The sequence below is a fragment of the Podarcis melisellensis genome (assembly GCF_964234715.1).
Source record: "Podarcis melisellensis genome assembly, chromosome: 15".
In the NCBI taxonomy this organism is placed as follows: Eukaryota; Metazoa; Chordata; class Lepidosauria; order Squamata; family Lacertidae; genus Podarcis; species Podarcis melisellensis.
Genome location: NC_138532.1, coordinates 13,657,029 through 13,675,635, shown reverse-complemented (window position 1 = coordinate 13,675,635; position 18,607 = coordinate 13,657,029). Strand labels below are relative to the sequence as shown.

The following is an 18,607-nucleotide window of genomic DNA, read 5'->3' as shown; positions in this document are numbered from 1 at the left end:
GCAAAGGTGCTTTTCTGCTGGCAGCCCAAAAGAAAAAGAAATAACCGTAAGGCTGCTTAGAGGAGCGCTCAGACGTACGCCTGCATGGAAGTAAATTTCGTTAAACCACTTCCGAGAAAACACGCCCAGGAGGCTGGACTTAAGGTTGCGATTCTGTATACCCATTTTCCTGGAAGTAGGCGGCCCCTCTGAACACAATGACTTGGCGGGCAAGGCTAATAATGCCTACTCAAAAGTAAGTCCTATAGAATTCAGTGTAGTTCTCTCCCCAGCAAATGGTGTTAGGATTGCAGCCTTACTTCTGAGTTAGCACCTATAGGATTACACTATTGCTACTTGCCGTTCTTGGAAGTTCCAGGACGATATAATAATAATAATAATAATAATAATAATAATAATAATAATAATAATATTTATATCTCGCCCTCCCCAGCCAAGACCAGGCTCAAGGCGGCTAACGCCCGATATAAAACAAATTAATTGAAATACAACTTAAAAACAAGATTAAAATACAAGATTAAAACATTAAAATATTAAAATACAGCCTCATTCAATGGAAGCTCAAATCAAAAACTTTTTGGGGCATGAAAACGTCAAGGCTTCACCAAGGCTAACTTTCCAAACTGGTCCAAATTTTTAAAGGAAAAAATCCAGAACGGAAAAAACAAAACAAAACTGAAAAGCGATGCACTTCAATCGCCTTTCACCCCGCCTTCTTTTTGGGGGTAGCATTTTAAAGCTCCTCTGGCATCCTTTCGGCCCCTTTTTCGGTGGTTAAGTGCAACCGGTAGCTGTGCATCTTTAATCAGAAGTACGTTCCAATGAGGCCAATTGGACCGGCTCCGATGTCTGCTTCGGGCTGCAGCTGCAAAGTCTGCAGCGGTGAAAAGAAATGGCAATCCTATTTTGCCTAGCAAATGGAAAAGAGTAAATTCCATTCCAGGGTGACATTACAAGTGATCATCTAACTCCCCCCCACAACCCCCCTTCATTGCATTCAAAAGACACGGGCTCTCTTTGCACGAGACGTTGCGGCTGCAAGTCTGCAGGGGAGATCCAGAAGTACAAAAAACCTGTTGGGTATATGCAGTGGTATATTTCCTAGTAAAGAAATATTTAAGATTAAGCTGCCAAGGCTGCGATCCAGAGCACGCTTACCGAGAACTAGGGCTCCATTGAACTCAGCGGGACGTACTGTCGCGTCACTGTGCCTAGGACTGGGGCAAAACCCCGATTTGCACGGCACGTGTGAATACTACTCATGCCCGATGACTCTCGAGTAACGGGCGGGAGCTCCGTTTCTTTAAACCAACCCAGAGTAATCGAGTATGCGGCTGGGGCGAGGCTGCAGGAGCAGGAAGTCACGCCCCAGAGTGACAGCGCGCAGTTGTGTAACTTCTCGGATGCTGTGAGATTGGGCATCACTAAGTTACGCAAGTATAACCGGTTTGCAAGAGCCGAAGTGGGGTCGCAGAGAGTGGAGAAAGAAGTTAGAAATAGCTCTTTATATGATTTTTCTCCTCTGCCTGGAAGAATCAAGGTGGACTAACCCTGCATGCCTACTCAGCTCTGAATCCTACTGAGTTCCATAGATCTTACTCCCAGGTAAGTGGAGATAGGCTGGCAGCCTGAGGCTGGTTGGACACGTGTTGCAGTTGCGGAATAAGCTAGCTGAGTGCTGTACTGTTTCAGACTGCAGATGGGGAATGCCCCTTTTAGCAGCTGTTCCCTCGCTGCAATCCTCCAGCAGTTTGACTTCACCCTGAAAGAGACACTCCTCCATTGTCTCCCCAGATGGAGGGATTTCAACAGCAAAACCTTTCTAAAGGGTGGGGGGAAGCCTCTCAGCTCAACTAGAAAACTAGCACATCAGCAAGAAAGTTTCTAGCTCAGCTCTTTCCCTGATGCTTTTGTCTTGCAGGAATTTATTATATGGGTAAAGGTAAAGGGACCCCTGACCATTAGGTCCAGTCGTGACCGACTCTGGGGTTGCGGCCCTCATCTCACTTTATTGGCCGAGAGAGCAGGCACAGCTTCCGGGTCATGTGGCCAGCATGACTAAGCCGCTTCTGGCGAACCAGAGCAGCACACGGAAACGCCGTTTACCTTCCCGCCGGAGCGGTACCTATTTATCTACTTGCACTTTGATGTGCTTTCGAACTGCTAGGTTGGCAGGAGCAGGGACCGAGCAACGGGAGCTCACCCCGTTGCGGGGATTCGAACCGCTGACCTTCTGATCAGCAAGTCCTAGGCTCTGTGGTTTAACCCACAGTGCCACCCGCATCCTATTAAATGCGTAGAAATATATTTTAAAATGATTTCTCCGCACACTTACAGTCTGAAGTTGTACATGTCCAGAATTCTACTCCCTCATTTCTTTCAAGGAAAGGGAGTCTTAGCTCTGGGGTAAAGCACTTGCTTTGCCTGTTCATATTCCAAGACTTCTGTCTGAAGCCCTGGATATTAGCTGCTGGTCATTGTGGATAATATTGAACTAGGAAGCTGCCTTATTGATATTGGTCCATTAGTAAAGGTAAATGGACACCTGACCATTAGGTACAGTCGTGGCCGATTCTGGAATTGCAGCGCTCATCTCACTTTATTGGCTGAGGGAGCTGGCATACAGCTTCCGGGTCATGTGGCCAGCATAACTAAGCCGCTTCTGGCGAACCAGAGCAGCGCACGGAAACGCCGTTTACCTTCCCGCCGGAGCGGTACCTATTTATCTACTTGCACTTTGATGTGCTTTCGAACTGCTAGGTTGGCAGGAGCAGGGACTGAGTAACGGGAGCTCACCCCGTTGCGGGGATTCGAAACGCCGACCTTCTGATTGGCAAGTCCTAGGCTCTGTGGTTTAACCCACAGCGCCACCCATGTCCCATGTTGGTCCATCTAGCTCAGTAGTATTTACACTGACTGGCAGCTGCTCTCCAGGGTTTCAAGATGGGTTTTCTCCCATCCTTACCTGGAGATGCCCAGGATTGAACCTGGGACCTTCTGCCTGTGAGGTTGATGCTTTAACCACTGAGCAATGACCCTTCCTTGACCTAAACAGGGCAGTGACCAAGGCTTTACATCCTCATAAGTATCCTGTGTAGAATAGCTCTGTTGCATAAGGGTCAAGTGTAAAACAAGATTTTGAACTTGTGGAAGATACATGATTTGGACGCACAATTGCTGTTGGTATTGTGTAAGCAGCAGATCCATTTGACATTGCTGCGTGCATCGCTTTGTTAATGCTTGCATAAGACTGAAGGAGGGTTTTGCATGCTGAATGTGGGCTGCCACTGGTTTGCCAAAAACAAGAGCCTGCACATGCTGGATCATGCACAACTGCCTCCCCGTAGGCTGATGGCAGTAGAGGCGCTTGCTGGAATATTGAGATTTGGTTAGTTAATTTGCTCTCTACAACTGTGAATCCAGCTGCACACAAGCTGAAGCTTCGAGGCTACTGTGTATGATGCATATATTGCTATTTATTTTTTTAATTTTCTAAGGATTGTTTTCAACTGGCTTCCTCCCTGTATCTGCAATGCAGAAATATTTTTTAAAATAAAAAAATTAGTATTCCAATATTATGCAAAATAGCTCAAATATAGCCATATCAATTAATTTGCAATGCAAAGTATTGTCCACATGCAGCATTGCTTTAAAATTTTACTTCATTTAAAGCTGGAGCTCTTGTATTTCTCCATTTAAAACATTCACCCATTTCAAAGTAGTAAAAAATATGTTCAAGTGTATTTATAAGGTAGTAATTCTACACCCATCCACCTGGGAGCAAACCCCATTGAACAAATTGACATGTTCATCTGGGTGGACACATTGCCACTGTGTTATTTTTTTTGGGGGGGGGGGAGAACCCCACTGGAGTCTAGTCTTGAAGGAGATGAAGCTTATTACAGATGTTGCTTAGCTTTCACATCTGGAATATCATCCTTTTGTACTTGATGTTAATCAGACATACTGATTGGCCTCTTATTTTGGTGCTCACAGCAAACAGATTAAACCTGCTAATTCTTCAACAAGCATTGGCTGAAAGGGTTGGGAAAATCCACTTTGATCAACCAGATTGTGAACATGGGCAAAGTGAGGCAGCCGCCCTGGGCAAATGCCTGCCAGAGTCTTGTGCTGACCAGGATTCATTTGAAACCAGGGTTGTAGCAAGTTTGAAACCCTAATTAAGAGGGAGCTGGGTTAACCTTCAACGTGACTGACATCAGTGCAGACAGCCAATAGAGGGCAGAATTTGAGATGGAGCATGGGAACCTGGAGTTTTCACGCTTCAGAACTCTTTTAACTACAGTGGTACCTTGGTTCTCAAACTTAATCTGTTCTGGAAGTCCATTCCAAAACCAAAGCGTTCCAAAAGCAAGGTGCACTTTCCCATAGAAAGTAATGCAAAATGGATTAATTCGTTCCAGATTTTTAAAAACAACCCCCAAAACAGCAATTTAACATGAATTTTACTATCTAATGAGACCATTGATCCATAAAATGAAAGCAGTAAACAATGTACTGCAGTCACACAATCAATCCATCAGTAGCTGAACTGGGTTCCACACAGTCACAAAAACAAAACGAGTCACAAAAATGCAAAATAAATAGCAAAAATAGACAGACCTCAGCGTAACACTCAAAACGGAAGTGTGGCACTCAAATCGGAAGCGTTAACACTCAAAACGGAGCACATTCGGCTTCTGAAAAAAGTTCGCAAGCCATAACGCTTACTTCCAAGTTTGCAGTGTTTGGGTTCCAAGTTGTTTGAGTACCAAAGCGTTTGAGAACCAAGGTACCACTGTATTGTCTTTAAGTGCCTCAGAGTACATGCCTTTGAGTTTGCCCATCTGAAAAGTCTACAAGTTATATCCATATGCCTCCCTAAATGTTTATTTAGTGGGGGTTGAGTGAGGTCAACCTTCGTGGCAGGACAGGGAACTTGTGGCCCTCTAGATGTTGGGTCATATGGCATCACCCCCATCCTGCATGGCCAATGGTCGGGGATGATTGGAGTTGCAACTCAGAAACACTTGGAAGACCACAGGTTCCCCATCTCTGCCAAATGAGATAGCTTGTGTACCACTGTCTTTGTGAAAAAGTAAAAATATTCTCCCGTTCCCACCTAGCTTTTTCCTGCTTGTACACTGCTCCTAATACAAAGTGGGGAGAAACAGGCTGGTGACGCAACAGAATGACGAATATTTCGATCCACTGGTTCCGCAAGGCACTTCGCCTCCATGATAACCCTGCCTTGCTAGCAGCTATGAAGGACAGTGCTGAGGTCTACCCTATCTTTATCCTTGACCCCTGGTTCCCGAAGAATATGCGGGTCAGTGTTAACCGCTGGAGATTCCTGGTTGAATCTCTGAGAGATCTGGACGAGAGCCTCAAGAAGCTGAACTCAAGGCAAGTACTGGATGGGCCAGTTTTCAAAATACACCAGGGAGGTCGAAGGGGCCATTTCTACAGCACTTTCCCCAAACCTGAATGGTTTTCTATGGAGAGGCCAAATGGGGGGTCAAATTGCCCTACTAGAATGCAGGTGCAAAAACTACAATTCTGGCACACAGTGCTCTCTGTCAGTTTGCCATACTGTCCCTCCCAGATCCTAGTCCTCTCTGTCTTGACCTCAGAAACTCACCTAGTCTTTGGCGCTTTCTTGGTTTTTGAGCACTCAAAGGTTGTGGTGTCTCCTCAGGCTGTTTGTAGTTCGTGGCAGTCCTGCAGAGGCATTTCCAGAACTATTTGAGAAGTGGAAGGTGACCCTGCTCACATTTGAAGTCGACACAGAACCGTATGCGAGGCGCCGTGATGCTGAGGTGGTGAGGGTGGCAGCTGAACATGGAGTCCAAGTTGTTCAGAAAGTGTCCCACACTTTGTACGACACTGAAAGGTGGGTACAAAGAGCAAAGGCCACGACAATTTTGCATGCATTTCTGGAATCCACCAGATAAAAGTTTCTTAGAGATTATTATTATTAACTACATATATCAGTCATTTTTATTTTTATTTTTTACAAAAAGGAACTCCAAGGAACTTCCAAAGGGAAACAAAAATCCATTGCCGGACATTCCTGATAATGTATTGTCATCATTTCCAACAGAATCATCATCGAGAACAACGGAAAGGCACCTTTGACTTACACTCGGCTGCAGACGGTCTTGGCTTCTCTGGGTCCTCCAAAACGGCCAGTTCCAGCTCCTAGCTTGGAAAACATGAAGGGTGAGTACGAGTCTCTCTGGACTTTGGGATGCAGGCAATGGGTTTTTCTGGATTCTGACAAGTACTGTGGGGCCTTTGGAGTGTGTGAGAGAGTTGTGACTTGGATAGAAATGCTGTGGGATAATCTGACATCCTGGGATGGGTGGCCTAATGGACCCCTGACCATTAGGTCCAGTCGTGACAAACTCTGGGCTTGCAGCACTCATCTTGCTTTATTGGCCGAGGGAGCTGGCGTACAGCTTCCGGGTCATGTGGCCAGCATGACTAAGCCGCTTCTGGCGAACCAAAGCAGCGCACGGAAACACCGTTTACCTTCCCGGTGGAGTGGTACCTATTTATCTACTTGCACTTTGACGTGCTTTCGAACTGCTAGGTTGGCAAGAGCAGGGACCAAACAACGGGCGCTCAAACCGTTGCGGGGATTCGAACCACTGACCTTCTGATCAGCAAGTCCTAGGCTCTGTGGTTTAACCCACAGCGCCACTCGCATCCCTGATGGGTGGCCTACCCACACCCAATTGACAATTTTCAGTGCTTATGTTTGTTCTTGGCAGTGGTTCATGGTTAGCAAGGGAAGAGCTTAACCGTAAGCCTAACCATGGATGATAATGATGATTTTATCATTTATATACTGCCCCATTTGGCTGGGTTTTGCTAGCCACTCTGGGTGGCCTACAGCACATGCTGTGATGACATGCTAAGGTTTGGCTGAGCAAAGCGTGAGGAGTAAAATAGAACAGAGAGGAGCAAAGGGGTTGTGAATAACTCTCTGGGAATCCATGTTTGCACAGGCCCAGTAAGCCATATTTGGTTCACTGTGTTGTGCAGATCAGGCCAGTGAACAGCACATCACAAGGGTGCTTAGCTAATCAGATCTGGCAGCTGCTGAAGGCAAATAATACTGAGCCAAAGTGACAATGAATGGACAAATATTTTGCCATCGTGTTACAAAAAACGCTGAAAAGAGGTGTGTGATTTACAGCAGTCAAAAAAGTTAGCAAAAAAGGTACAGTGGTACCTCAGGTTACAGACACTTCAGGTTACAGACGCTTCAGTTACAGACGCCACTAACCCAGAAATAGTAACTCGGGTTAAGAACTTTACCTCAGGAGGAGAACAGAAATCGCATGGCGGCAGCAGGAAGCCCCATTAGCTAAAGTGGTACCTCAGGTTAAGAACAGTTTCAGGTTAAGAACGGACCTCCAGAATGAATTAAGTTGTTAACCCGAGGTACCACTGTACTTTGACTTAGCCTTGTTATGAATAATCAGATAAGTTCTTACATTGATTGAGTCATCGGGGTTTGAGAGAGGCAAGATTTGGGCACAGGGAGCCAGACGAACCAGAGATGCACTGTTCCGTACAAGCTTTGAATCTGTCGGATCAATGTTTTAACCTAGAGTGCAGCACACCTGTCACAGAGGACCACGATAAGGAGTATGGTATCCCTTCTCTTGAAGAACTGGGACAGGATCCAAAGACAGCTGGCCCCCACCTTTATCCAGGAGGAGAATCTGAGGCCATTGCTCGGCTGGACTTGTATATGAAGAGAACGGTACAGTGACTGAAATGTCTGTTGCTTTTGCCCAACAGACTTTGCTTCACTGGTGGGGAGTCTCTGGCCTGGTGGCCAGATTTGGCTAAGGTTGCCATACGTCTAGAATTTCCCAGACATACCTGGAATACTGCAAGTGGGAAGCAGTGTCCGGGCGGAAATCGCAAAAAAAAAATTCCGAGAAAATCCAGATGTATGGCAGCCTATGTCGGCAACATTGTTTTGGACAATTTTCTTTTAGAATAGCTCAAAAACCTCTTTTTTACTCAACAAATTTGGGCAAAACTTTAAAAAAAACTCAACAACATTGTGGGGGGGAAAAAGATCTGTCAGGATTTTCATTGTCTGAAATATGGCAATCCTAGATTTGGCCTGCAAGACAATTTCCCCCCCAAACCATGCCAATGTGCCCCACATTTGAAGATGGGACTCCAGAGACTGCCACCTTCCATATTTTCCTCCCTGCATGGCCTGAACATTACCTGAAGCTGTGCTCCAGATTCATTGACCCTGGAAAACATGAGTGGTGATAGCTAGTGCTATGGCCTCTTCGGTTGTTGCGCCCACCCTTTGGGACACATTGCGAAGTGTGAAATGTTGGGCCCATTCGCTGTTGTCTTAGGCAGCTAGTTAAAAGCATGGCTGTTTGTAACTTGCCTGTGTGATCAGGCTGCTGCCTGGTTTTGGCTGCTGTGGCTCTATATTGGCTTCATTGGGTGTTTTGAGTTTTGCTACAGTTATTGGCTATTTTGGATTTTGCTACAGTCAACATTTGTGATTTTGATGGGGACTGTTATGTTTGGTTTGTAAGCTTCCTTGAGTTCCTTTGAAAACTCAGCGGGGTATGCATTTTCAAAAAGGAGAAAATAAAATTACAGGGACAATAGAACAGGATGCTCTTTGATGCCTAAAATATAGTAAAGAAAGCAACTGGCACATACAAGGCACAGAACTGCCCAGTGCAGGGCCGCCACCAAAAAGCCCTCTTGCCTGAGAGCCACAAGGCAGCCCTTTGGACATATCTAGCCCCTCAAAACTCTCTATGCGTTATTTTCCCCTTTTTTCTTTACAGTCATGGGTATGCAATTTTAAGAAGCCTGACACATCCCCCAATTCTTTGACTCCTAGCACTACGGTCCTCAGCCCCTATGTCAAATTTGGATGCCTGTCTGTACGGATGTTCTGGTGGAAGCTGACTGAAATCTACCAGGGGGTAAGAAGAGGAGCTTTTTTTATTCTCCAGTTGTCATATAATCACAGAATACTGTCTGTTTTCATTGGTACAACTGCCAGATACTTTCTGTTCCAACAAAGTGCCATTTCAGAAATCTGTAGGCCGTGGACCTAGATAAGGGGGTTCCGTTGCGTATATGCTGCTTGCAGATTTCCTCAAAAAGACTTTTTTTTTAATCTGTCCCAGACCAAGGCTGTCAAAACTCTGATATAAAGAGTATGTAAACTGATGCCATCAGAGTTGCTGTGACAAATCTACATGGCTAGGGCTTCTGTTACACTAGAGGCAATCAGCCACCCAAGGCAAGGTGGACTGCAACAGCTACCTGCAATATTTAATTCGACCATATGCATGGCTACTGTGCAGGTGGGACCTTAGACGGCTACATTTAGAAGCTCCTCTTTTTTTAACAGCTAAGCTGCGTGATCAGCAGAATCACATAGTGCTGCTCTTGCCAGATTGTGCCACTGAACATCACTCTGTGATTCTGATCATGTAGCTCAAGTATACTGCAGTAAATGTGTTGTTTTCCGATTCTCCGAAAGAGTGGTCCTTCAGCTGTTGTTGGACTCAAACCTGCATTATTTCCAGCCAGCATGACTAGCGGTCAGGGGTGGTGGGAACTGTGCTCTAGGGCCCTGCTCTAAAACAATCCAAATAATAATTACTGTTCCTTCTCTACTGTGCTTCTCTAGAGGAAACACTCTGACCCACCGGTATCTCTGCACGGGCAACTCCTGTGGCGGGAGTTTTTCTACACGGCAGGAGCTGGGATCCCCAACTTTGACAAGATGGAGGGCAATCCAGTTTGTGTGCAGGTGGACTGGGATGACAACAAGGATTATCTCAAAGCCTGGCGTGAGGCATGTTCTGTTTGGCAAAGTTCACAATCTACCCGAATATTTGCAGATTAAGCAATCTCCTCTCTTGCCACCAGGGCCAGACATATTATCCACACTTATATGCACTTAACTATTCATAGCACTGTAAAAAAAGGTAAAAGGTAAAGGACCCCTGGGCAGTTAAGTCCAGTCAAAGGTGACTATGGGGTTGCGGTGCTCATCTTGCTTTCATAATGTTATGGTTCAGAATTTATCTGGTTAAATTCCCCTGGTGTGTGTCACCTGCTAACGTCAGCTTACAGAAGCTGGGCGGAGACAGAAGCTTTTAGAAGCTAAGAAGGAGGAGTTTTTCCCTGTACTTTCACTTCTACTTCCCTCTGTGTATCTGTGAGGGAGACATGGCTGAAAGAAGCCCTGGACTTTGTTTGCTGTAATGTTTTAATAAAGAGCTGTAAATAGACGGAGCTGTCTATGTGTGCTTACAAGAAGCAAGACTGCTTTACACGCTGTGTTCAACTCTGCTTAAAAAAAAGCCGTGACTGAAAGGAGAGACAGCAGGAGTTATTGCGCAGCCAGAGAGGAAGCCTGCCGGACCGCTGTAGGTGATTGATGCGGATCGTAAAGCTGTCTGACGTCGCGGCTCTATCGATAAGGCAAGATTGATAGATATCTCCACAGGTTATGGAGTGTCAGAAAACGCTCGTAAAGCAGTCGGTGTGAGCCTCAGGAATGCTTTGAAGTCAGCGGTCTGCGGCTGAGGAGCGCAACGGGAGCTGACTGGGTGCCGGAGAGCAGATGATTAATTGCCTGCTTCCGAGAGGCAGTGAGAGCTTCTGATACACAGAGAGCTGGAGCTGAAAAAGCAGCTAAAAGCTGGGAGCTGAGACGCAGCTGAAATATCGTTTCTCCACGGAAGGGAAGGCCGGAGGAAGCTGGTACGGAGTAAGTACAGCTTGGGGCACCTTGGGAGAACGGGAGAAGATGGCTGAAAGCCAGGATATACCGCTGGAGCCTCTAACTCTAAAGAGTTGGGCAACGTGGTCCAGACAAATAAGGGGATGGTTCTTGGTCGAAGGGCTCTGGGAAGCCACCCAATGGGAGCCAAAATCATCACCCCTTGGCCGGCCAGCAGCTGGAGCAGGTGAAGCAAGCTGTGGGGCTGTGTTGGCTGAAGATAGCCAGAGGCTGCAAGAGCTAGAGATGCTCAGAGCATGCGTTGATGCATCACTGAGACCTCATTTGGAGGGTGTTGAGACAGCGTGGGCTGCCTGGAATTTGCTGAAGGGCTTGTGTGAAGCGTCAGCGAAAGGCCAGAGCCCTGGAGGAAGCCCTGGGGGGGCTGAAGGATGCCCAGAAAGCCCAATGGGGGCTGGGACAGTGTTGGGGAGCTGTTGCAATGCTTCTACACGTCTGTGTGATGGACTGAGTCCTGGAGAGGCTGGACTGGCAGGCCCTGTTCCCGATGTCTTGGCCTCTAGGAGCGCTAGTGAGCAGATCGGGGGGGCGAAGAGTTCCAAAGGCAAGTTTAAACAACTTTCCCTTTGTGCTGAAGCAGAGAGGAGCTTCAGGGGGGGCCACGCTGGTGGAAGGCACCGTTCCAGAAGGAGGAAGGCCAGGCCAGCTGGGAGGAGCCCCGGGCAGTGTTTTTCCACTGGAGTTCAACATCGGCGTGGCAGTTGCCCCCACCGGAGCAGAGAGCCGGTGCAGGATGTTTGTAAAGACTTTTCCCATGGGAATCAGGCAGGTTTCCATGGCAACAGGCCTGGGAAGACAGGCAGGCGTGGAGCTGAGCCAGGTGGCCGTGGTAAACAGCAGGGAGAAGAGTCTTATCAAGTTTCTGCGAGTATGGCAGTGTTTGAAGACGGCCGAGTGGAAAATTTCCAGCTCAGCCTTGTAATTGACTCTGCAGCTAACCGCAACATGGTTCCAGAGATCCCTGCAGTCGAGAGGTGGAATTGCACAGCAGTTCCGAAGGGGCAAACTATTAAGTTCGCGAATGGACAGAAAACTAGAGTTCTCAAATGTACTAATGCCTTTCTTTCTGTTCTACAGGAGACGGTGGATTTTTGTATTGTTCCAGAGATTCATCACTGTTTGTTATCTGTGCCTTATTTGTTGAATAAGGGGTTCAAAGTTTGTTTTGAAAATGATGTCTGCACAATCTCCAGAGAGGGGAGGTTACTGGCCAAAGTGCGGAAGGGACAGAATGACCTTTTCATTCTTAAAACGTCTCTTGGAGGTGAGGGGAAGGTTGAGAAAGCACAAGCGTTGCGTGCTACAGTTCCCAACCAGCGTGCTACAATTCCCGCTCATAATGTTACTTGTGCATGCGTATGGCATCAGAGAGCGATTCACAATCCTTTAGAGGATTTGCAGGTGTTGCCTGAGGTTGTTACAGGTTGTAAGATTCAAAATTGTGGAAGTGCCATTAATTGTGACACTTGCAAGCAGGCAAAGGTGAGAGGGTGCAGTTACCCAAAGGTGGAACGTGTGGCCACTAAACCTTTTGAGTTGGTACACATAGATTTGGCCGGTCCTGTCAAGGAACCAAGTCTAGGGGGGGCCAGGTTTCTCCTAACTTTTTTGGATAATTTCTCGCAGAGTTCCTGGGCTCACGGTCTCAAATCCAGGGAGGATGCAGCACAGCTGATCAAGAGCTGGATTGAGGGGGTGGAACAGAGGTTCTCCACCAGGGTTCAAGCGATCATCAGTGACAGAAATGCTGAGTACACTGGTTCTGCGTTGCAGAAGTTCTTGCAGAAGAGAGGGATACGCCACACAGTTAATTCACCCCAGCAAGGGGGGGTGGCAGAGCTGAGGAGTGAGGCTCTGGTTAAGGCTGCACAGGTGATGCTGAAAGAAGCCAGGTTGCCTCCTGAGTTTTGGGTGGAGGCTACTAGGGCTGTGTCATTTACCTGGAATCGGGTCTACAACTCACTGGTAGGCGACACACCGTTCTCTTTGTTAAATGGCCGCAAACCCCAGGTTCACTTTCTGCGGACTTTTGGGACTCCTGCGCTTGTCGCTTTGCCTAAGGCTTTGCAAGGGCCAGATGGAGCCAAAGTCCAGAAAATGATCTTCTGTGGGTATGAGCCAGATGCCCGTGCATGGCGTTTTGCTTACCCATCAGGTGATCAGAGTAAGGTGCTGATCAGTAAACACGCTGAGTTCTTAGAGGAGGATGTAAAGTCAAAGACTCCTGTCAGGCGTGATGTTCTCTCAGATTGTCTCTCTGACCCAGAAGACAGTTCTGATGAGGCGGAAGAAGAGGCTGAGGCTGCTGATGACGACCAGGTCACTGACCAGGGTCAGGAGCAGGATAGGGCATCTCCACAAGCTGTTAAGAGACTGCCCAAAAGTGAACCTAGTTCTCCTGTGAGTGTGATGGAGAGGATTCGAAGACGCTTTAAGTCAGAGGGTGAGTTCCATGATGCAGAGGATACACCTGCTGATCAAAATGAGTCAGGGGAAACACCTGAGTTTGTGCCTAGGAGGTCCAGTCGCACAACGAAAGGTATCCCACCAGAGAGGTATCAGGCCACAGGTGCGTGGGTAAGTTTCGCACAGTGCGATTCTGAGAGTTGTGAGGTGGTTCCACAAATGCCAAACAGGTTTGCCAAGGGAGGGCACAAGGCATTGGGGAAGGGATCGATCTCACAAGGTGTTACTGAAGATGTTACACAGGTATCACGCAGGGACACAAGGGGGGGTGTTATGGTTCAGAATTTATCTGGTTAAATTCCCCTGGTGTGTGTCACCTGCTAACGTCAGCTTACAGAAGCTGGGCGGAGACAGAAGCTTTTAGAAGCTAAGAAGGAGGAGTTTTTCCCTGTACTTTCACTTCTACTTCCCTCTGTGTATCTGTGAGGGAGACATGGCTGAAAGAAGCCCTGGACTTTGTTTGCTGTAATGTTTTAATAAAGAGCTGTAAATAGACGGAGCTGTCTATGTGTGCTTACAAGAAGCAAGACTGCTTTACACGCTGTGTTCAACTCTGCTAAAAAAAAGCCGTGACTGAAAGGAGAGACAGCAGGAGTTATTGCGCAGCCAGAGAGGAAGCCTGCCGGACCGCTGTAGGTGATTGATGCGGATCGTAAAGCTGTCTGACGTCGCGGCTCTATCGATAAGGCAAGATCGATAGATATCTCCACACATAATTCCAACATAATAGATAATATCTGCATAATTGATAATATCTGCTTTTCCACAGTTGATCTAGAATGGTTTATTTCCTTTTATTTGGTACATGTGATCAGAATTCCCTCACTGCATAAATGATTTAACATTTTGGGGTGGCATTTATGTTTTCAAGAATATTGCTATATATAACACACACTGCTTAAATAGGAGTGGGATAGTGATAAGTGAAAACCTGAGTTTGCTCTCCCTTTCTTGCTGCCAGGGCCGGACAGGCTACCCCTTTATAGATGCCATTATGACGCAGCTGCGCACAGAGGGCTGGATCCATCATTTGGCACGGCATGCGGTGGCTTGCTTCCTGACGCGAGGAGACCTCTGGATATCCTGGGAGGAAGGGCAAAAGGTGAAGGCAGGTTGGGAGTTCATCATGAAAGCTGCAGAGTTCAGAACGTTCTCCGTAGCCAGAGGAAAGCTGGATTTATTGGCGGGTCCATAGCTAGTTAGTGGCTGAATTGTTAGGTTGCCCCTGAGCACATACTCCATTCAAAACTGGGAGATCTCCCCCCTTGCGCCATTCCTAGTTCTCAGGACAAAAACACCATTGTATTTTCAAGATTCCCAGTTGCCTTGCACTGTAACACCCTCCTTCCCAAGCTACATACTTAAGTTCCCCTGCATGCTTATTCTGCATACAGAGTACAGTGGTACCTCAAGTTACGTACTTAATTCGTTCTGGAGGTCCGTTCTTAACTGAAACTGTTCTTAACCTGAAGCACCACTTTAGCTAATGGGGCCTCCTGCTGCCGCCGTGCCGCCGGAGCACGATTTCTGTTCTCATCCTGAAGCAAAGTTCTTAACCCAAGGTACTATTTCTGGGTTAACGGAGTCTTTAACCTGAAGCGTATGTAACCTGAGGTACCACTGTAGATGGAAACCTCTGACTTACTGCATGACAGGAACAGGCTAATGAACAATAGGGTAGGAGTCCTATCCATTTCCTGCCGACTACTGGCATGTAGACCCCAGAACATGGGTAGGCAAACTAAGACCCAGGGGCCGGATCCAGCCCAATTGCCTTCTAAATCTGGCCCACAGATTGTCCGGGAATCAGTGTGTTTTTACATGAGTAGAATGTGTGCTTTTATTTAAAATGCATCTCAGGGTTATTTGTGGGGCATAGGACATCGTTCATCCCCACCAAATATAGTCTGGCCCCTCAGAAGGTCTGAGGGACAGTGGACCGGCCCCCTGCTGAAAAAGTTTGCTGACCCCTGCCTGTGAGGGTAGGCAGCCCTCAGATTGAAAAAGTTTGCCGCCTCTTGTCTTATGGCTTCCTCCTTTCTGCATTGTGGAATACATGGCAGGGGTTCACTGTCCCTTTAAGGGGAGTCAGACTACTGTCCCCTATTACACCAGAAGCGTAGTTAAAATGTAATGTTACAAAAAGCTTGTAGAGCATGAGGAAGCTATGACTATTGGACTGGACTTCTTTGCGGTTCCCAAAAGGTGTTCGTTTTCCAAACTGCTTCTATTTCAGGTCTTTGAAGAATTGCTGCTTGATGCCGATTGGTCCTTGAATGCCGGTAACTGGCAGTGGCTTTCTGCAAGTGCCTTTTTCCACCAGTTCTTCCGTGTCTACTCACCAATTGCCTTTGGCAAGAAGACAGACAAAAACGGAGAGTATATAAAGTAGGTGTAATAATATAGCATCGCTGCACTTAAAACAAGCATTAAGTTATCTGGCAGAGTTTATGTTTACCGCTGGGAACAGTAACCGGGTCTATGAATGTGATTACAGGAAAGCTATTACAGGATTGGTGAGAATCTCTTTTTAGCTTTGCCTGTGCCTAAGAGGCAACTGGTATAAGTGCAGGAGTAATCTGGTTGATTTTTAGGTCTCTACAATCTGTAATTTCAGAATTCTTTGACGTCTGCATTGAAAAAAAGAATTTTGCTATATGTATAGAGCAAAAAGTGCATTACTTTGCCTAATTTCAGTTTTTCTAATCATGGAAATTAGCAAGGTGCTATTCTCTGAACTACTAAAAGTATTATTCAACCACTTCTCTGACTTATGAGAGCCAAGTGGTTGTTACCCTGTTCCAGTGCAGACTTGGACCTTAGAATATTGATTTTAACTCTGCAAAGCATCAGGCTATGCCACTAAGTTCTGAGCCTTTTCCCGTACACACCTGACTTCCTCCTTTATCATTACAACATACGCAGGAAGTACCTCCCCTTCCTCAAGAAGTTTCCAAGTGACTATATTTATGAGCCTTGGAAAGCACCACAGAGCGTGCAGGAGCGTGCAGGCTGCATCATTGGTGAAGACTATCCCAAGCCCATCGTTGCTCATGAAGAAGTGCGGAAAAAGAATCTCGAACGAATGAAGGCAGCGTATGCACGGCGATCACCAAGTGCAGCTGCCAAAGGGCAGGATGAAACAGGTAAAAAAGGTAAGCTTGTCAAAACAAGAGTGCTGTTATGGCTGGGGGTACCTGTACAGGAGGGACGTGGGTGGCGCTGTGGGTTAAACCACAGAGCCCAGGACTTGCCGATCAGAAGGTCGGCGGTTTGAATCCCTGCGACGGGGTGAGCGCCCGTTGCTCGGTCCCTGCTCCTGCCTACCTAGCAGTTCGAAAGCACGTCAAAGTGCAAGTAGATAAATTGGTAGCGCTCCAGCGGGAAGGTAAACGGCATTTCCGTGTGCTGCTCTGGTTCACCAGAAGCGGCTTAGTCATGCTGGCCACATGACCCGAAAGCTGTACACCGGCTCCCTCCGCCAATAAAGCGAGATGAGCGCCGCAACCCCAGTCGGTCACGACTGGACCTAATGGTCAGGGGTCCCTTTACCTTTACCTGTACAGGTAATGTCTGAAAGGACAACTACCTGCTAAAAATCAGGAAGAGGAGTGATAACAATTTCAGCCTCAGCACAGTGCCCTGTCACAACCCATCTTTCCAATCTCAGCTGGCAGAGAATTCAGTGGCCACGTTGCTCACCAGGGCATGTAACACCAATCTTAGCCCAACTGCACTGGCTGTCAATCAGTTTCCAGGCCCAATTCAAAGTGCTGGTTTTGACCTATAAAGCCTTCAATGGTTCAGGACTGCAATACCTCAAGTACTGCCTCTCCCCATATGAGCTGACCTAGACTGACCTGGACCAAGCAAACATCATCCGAGACCCCTGTTTGTGTGCTCCCTCAATGAGAGGTCCAGAGGGTAGCAACACAAGGACATTTTTGCGGTGGCTCAGTATGTGAAATGCTCTCTCCCCAGGGAGGCTCGCCTCGTACCATCATTATATATCAAGGCGCCCAGCCAAGAACTTCCCTCTATACCCAGGCGACTTTTAGAGTGCGTGGAATGTTTTAAATGCTAATTTCCTCCTCCCCACATCTTGGTTTTAATGTATCTAGATTGGTTCTTTGTTTTTAAGTTGCTTTGGATTGTCTTGGGCAAGATAAAATGACTAACAAGTTTAATTAATAATAATCTCGAGTTACTGTGGTTCTCAAACATCTAAGACTGGTGACATCCACCAACAAACCTTTAGGCTAAATTTTAATACCCAAAGGAACTGGATTTTTTTAAATCATGAAAAGGAATCAGCCACCTTTCAAGGAGGCAGGTCTCCATGTTAATGCAGGAATTGCTGTTCAGGAGAAAGGTTGTGAGCAGTGAGAAATAGTGAGGCAACCTCAGAGGGCATGCAGTTAGTTTGCATTGGGTCGAATGGAATTAACTCTGTCCAACCCGGAGATGTAGTGCAATTATCTGCCCTAACAGAGGCCATGTGGAAGCCAGAGCAGTTAATCATGCAGAAGCACAACAGCAGCCTATGAGTGGATGTTTTGAACTCACTGACCTTTAAGTTCATACAGTTCCTTGGTGCATGGCACACTGAGGTCTTGCAGCTGAGTGTGGGTATTAGAATTAATGGTCTTTCCCCCCCAGATACAGGTTAGATTCCAGCAGAGTGACAGAAACAGTAATTTAATTCTGATCTTCAAGCAGCCCTATGTCAAATTTTGGAGCTTCATTTGAGGGAAGCTGGATCTCAGCGGTTGGCATCAAGCCATGAACCCAGTGATCCAAATGGAAAATGGGGAACAGGGGCCTTATGGCAGAAGGCGGTTAGGATCAAGTAAAAGCCAGTCTGTACATTGAAAAGTGCTACACACAAATCAACTTGGATTGTTTTTTTTTCTTTTAGATGCCAACCAGAAGCGGCCAAAGGCTCTATTGAAAGCTGAAGTGCGATCAAAGAAAGTGAAGATCAAAAGCACCTAAAAGTGGCTCATGTTGAAAACTATGGCTCAAAACTAAAAAAATCAAAACAATACCCACAGTATAATAACTTTTCAAAATGCTAGAAGTGGTGGAGAATGGCTAAGCTAAATACTACCCCTGTATCATAAGCAGCCTGGACATCAAGCGCGAGAAGGGAGAAAGTGAGGTCACACAACCCAACAGGGTTTCCATGCTTATCTTCTATGGTGCTGGGAGGGGGGGGGGGAGACACCTCTAGCCAAATTTGGTCTGGCAGGGTAGCCTCAATATGGCCCGCAAGACCATTTGCTCAAGCCCATCCAATACCTAATCTTTTTT

The 18,607-nt window shown here is 46.8% G+C and overlaps 1 protein-coding gene across 2 annotated transcripts; it reads left to right on the top strand.

Moving 5' to 3' along the window:
• The first annotated feature begins 11 nt into the window (after positions 1 to 11).
• Positions 12 to 18,342, top strand: LOC309358145 (cryptochrome-1-like). 2 transcript variants are annotated; one of them, XM_081890986.1, is made up of 11 exons: positions 12 to 235; positions 5,127 to 5,406; positions 5,699 to 5,893; positions 6,104 to 6,222; positions 7,623 to 7,777; positions 8,850 to 8,990; positions 9,707 to 9,874; positions 14,256 to 14,396; positions 15,531 to 15,682; positions 16,220 to 16,449; positions 18,213 to 18,342. In XM_081890986.1, exons 2-11 carry the CDS (start codon positions 5,192 to 5,194, stop codon positions 18,287 to 18,289), a joined length of 1,593 nt encoding a protein of 530 aa, XP_081747112.1. In that variant the 5' UTR covers positions 12 to 235; positions 5,127 to 5,191; the 3' UTR covers positions 18,290 to 18,342. The 2 variants fall into 2 exon arrangements, with proteins under 2 accessions (XP_081747112.1, XP_081747111.1); XM_081890985.1 differs by lacking the exon at positions 12 to 235 and adding an exon at positions 1,422 to 1,605.
• The last annotated feature ends 265 nt before the right edge of the window (positions 18,343 to 18,607 follow it).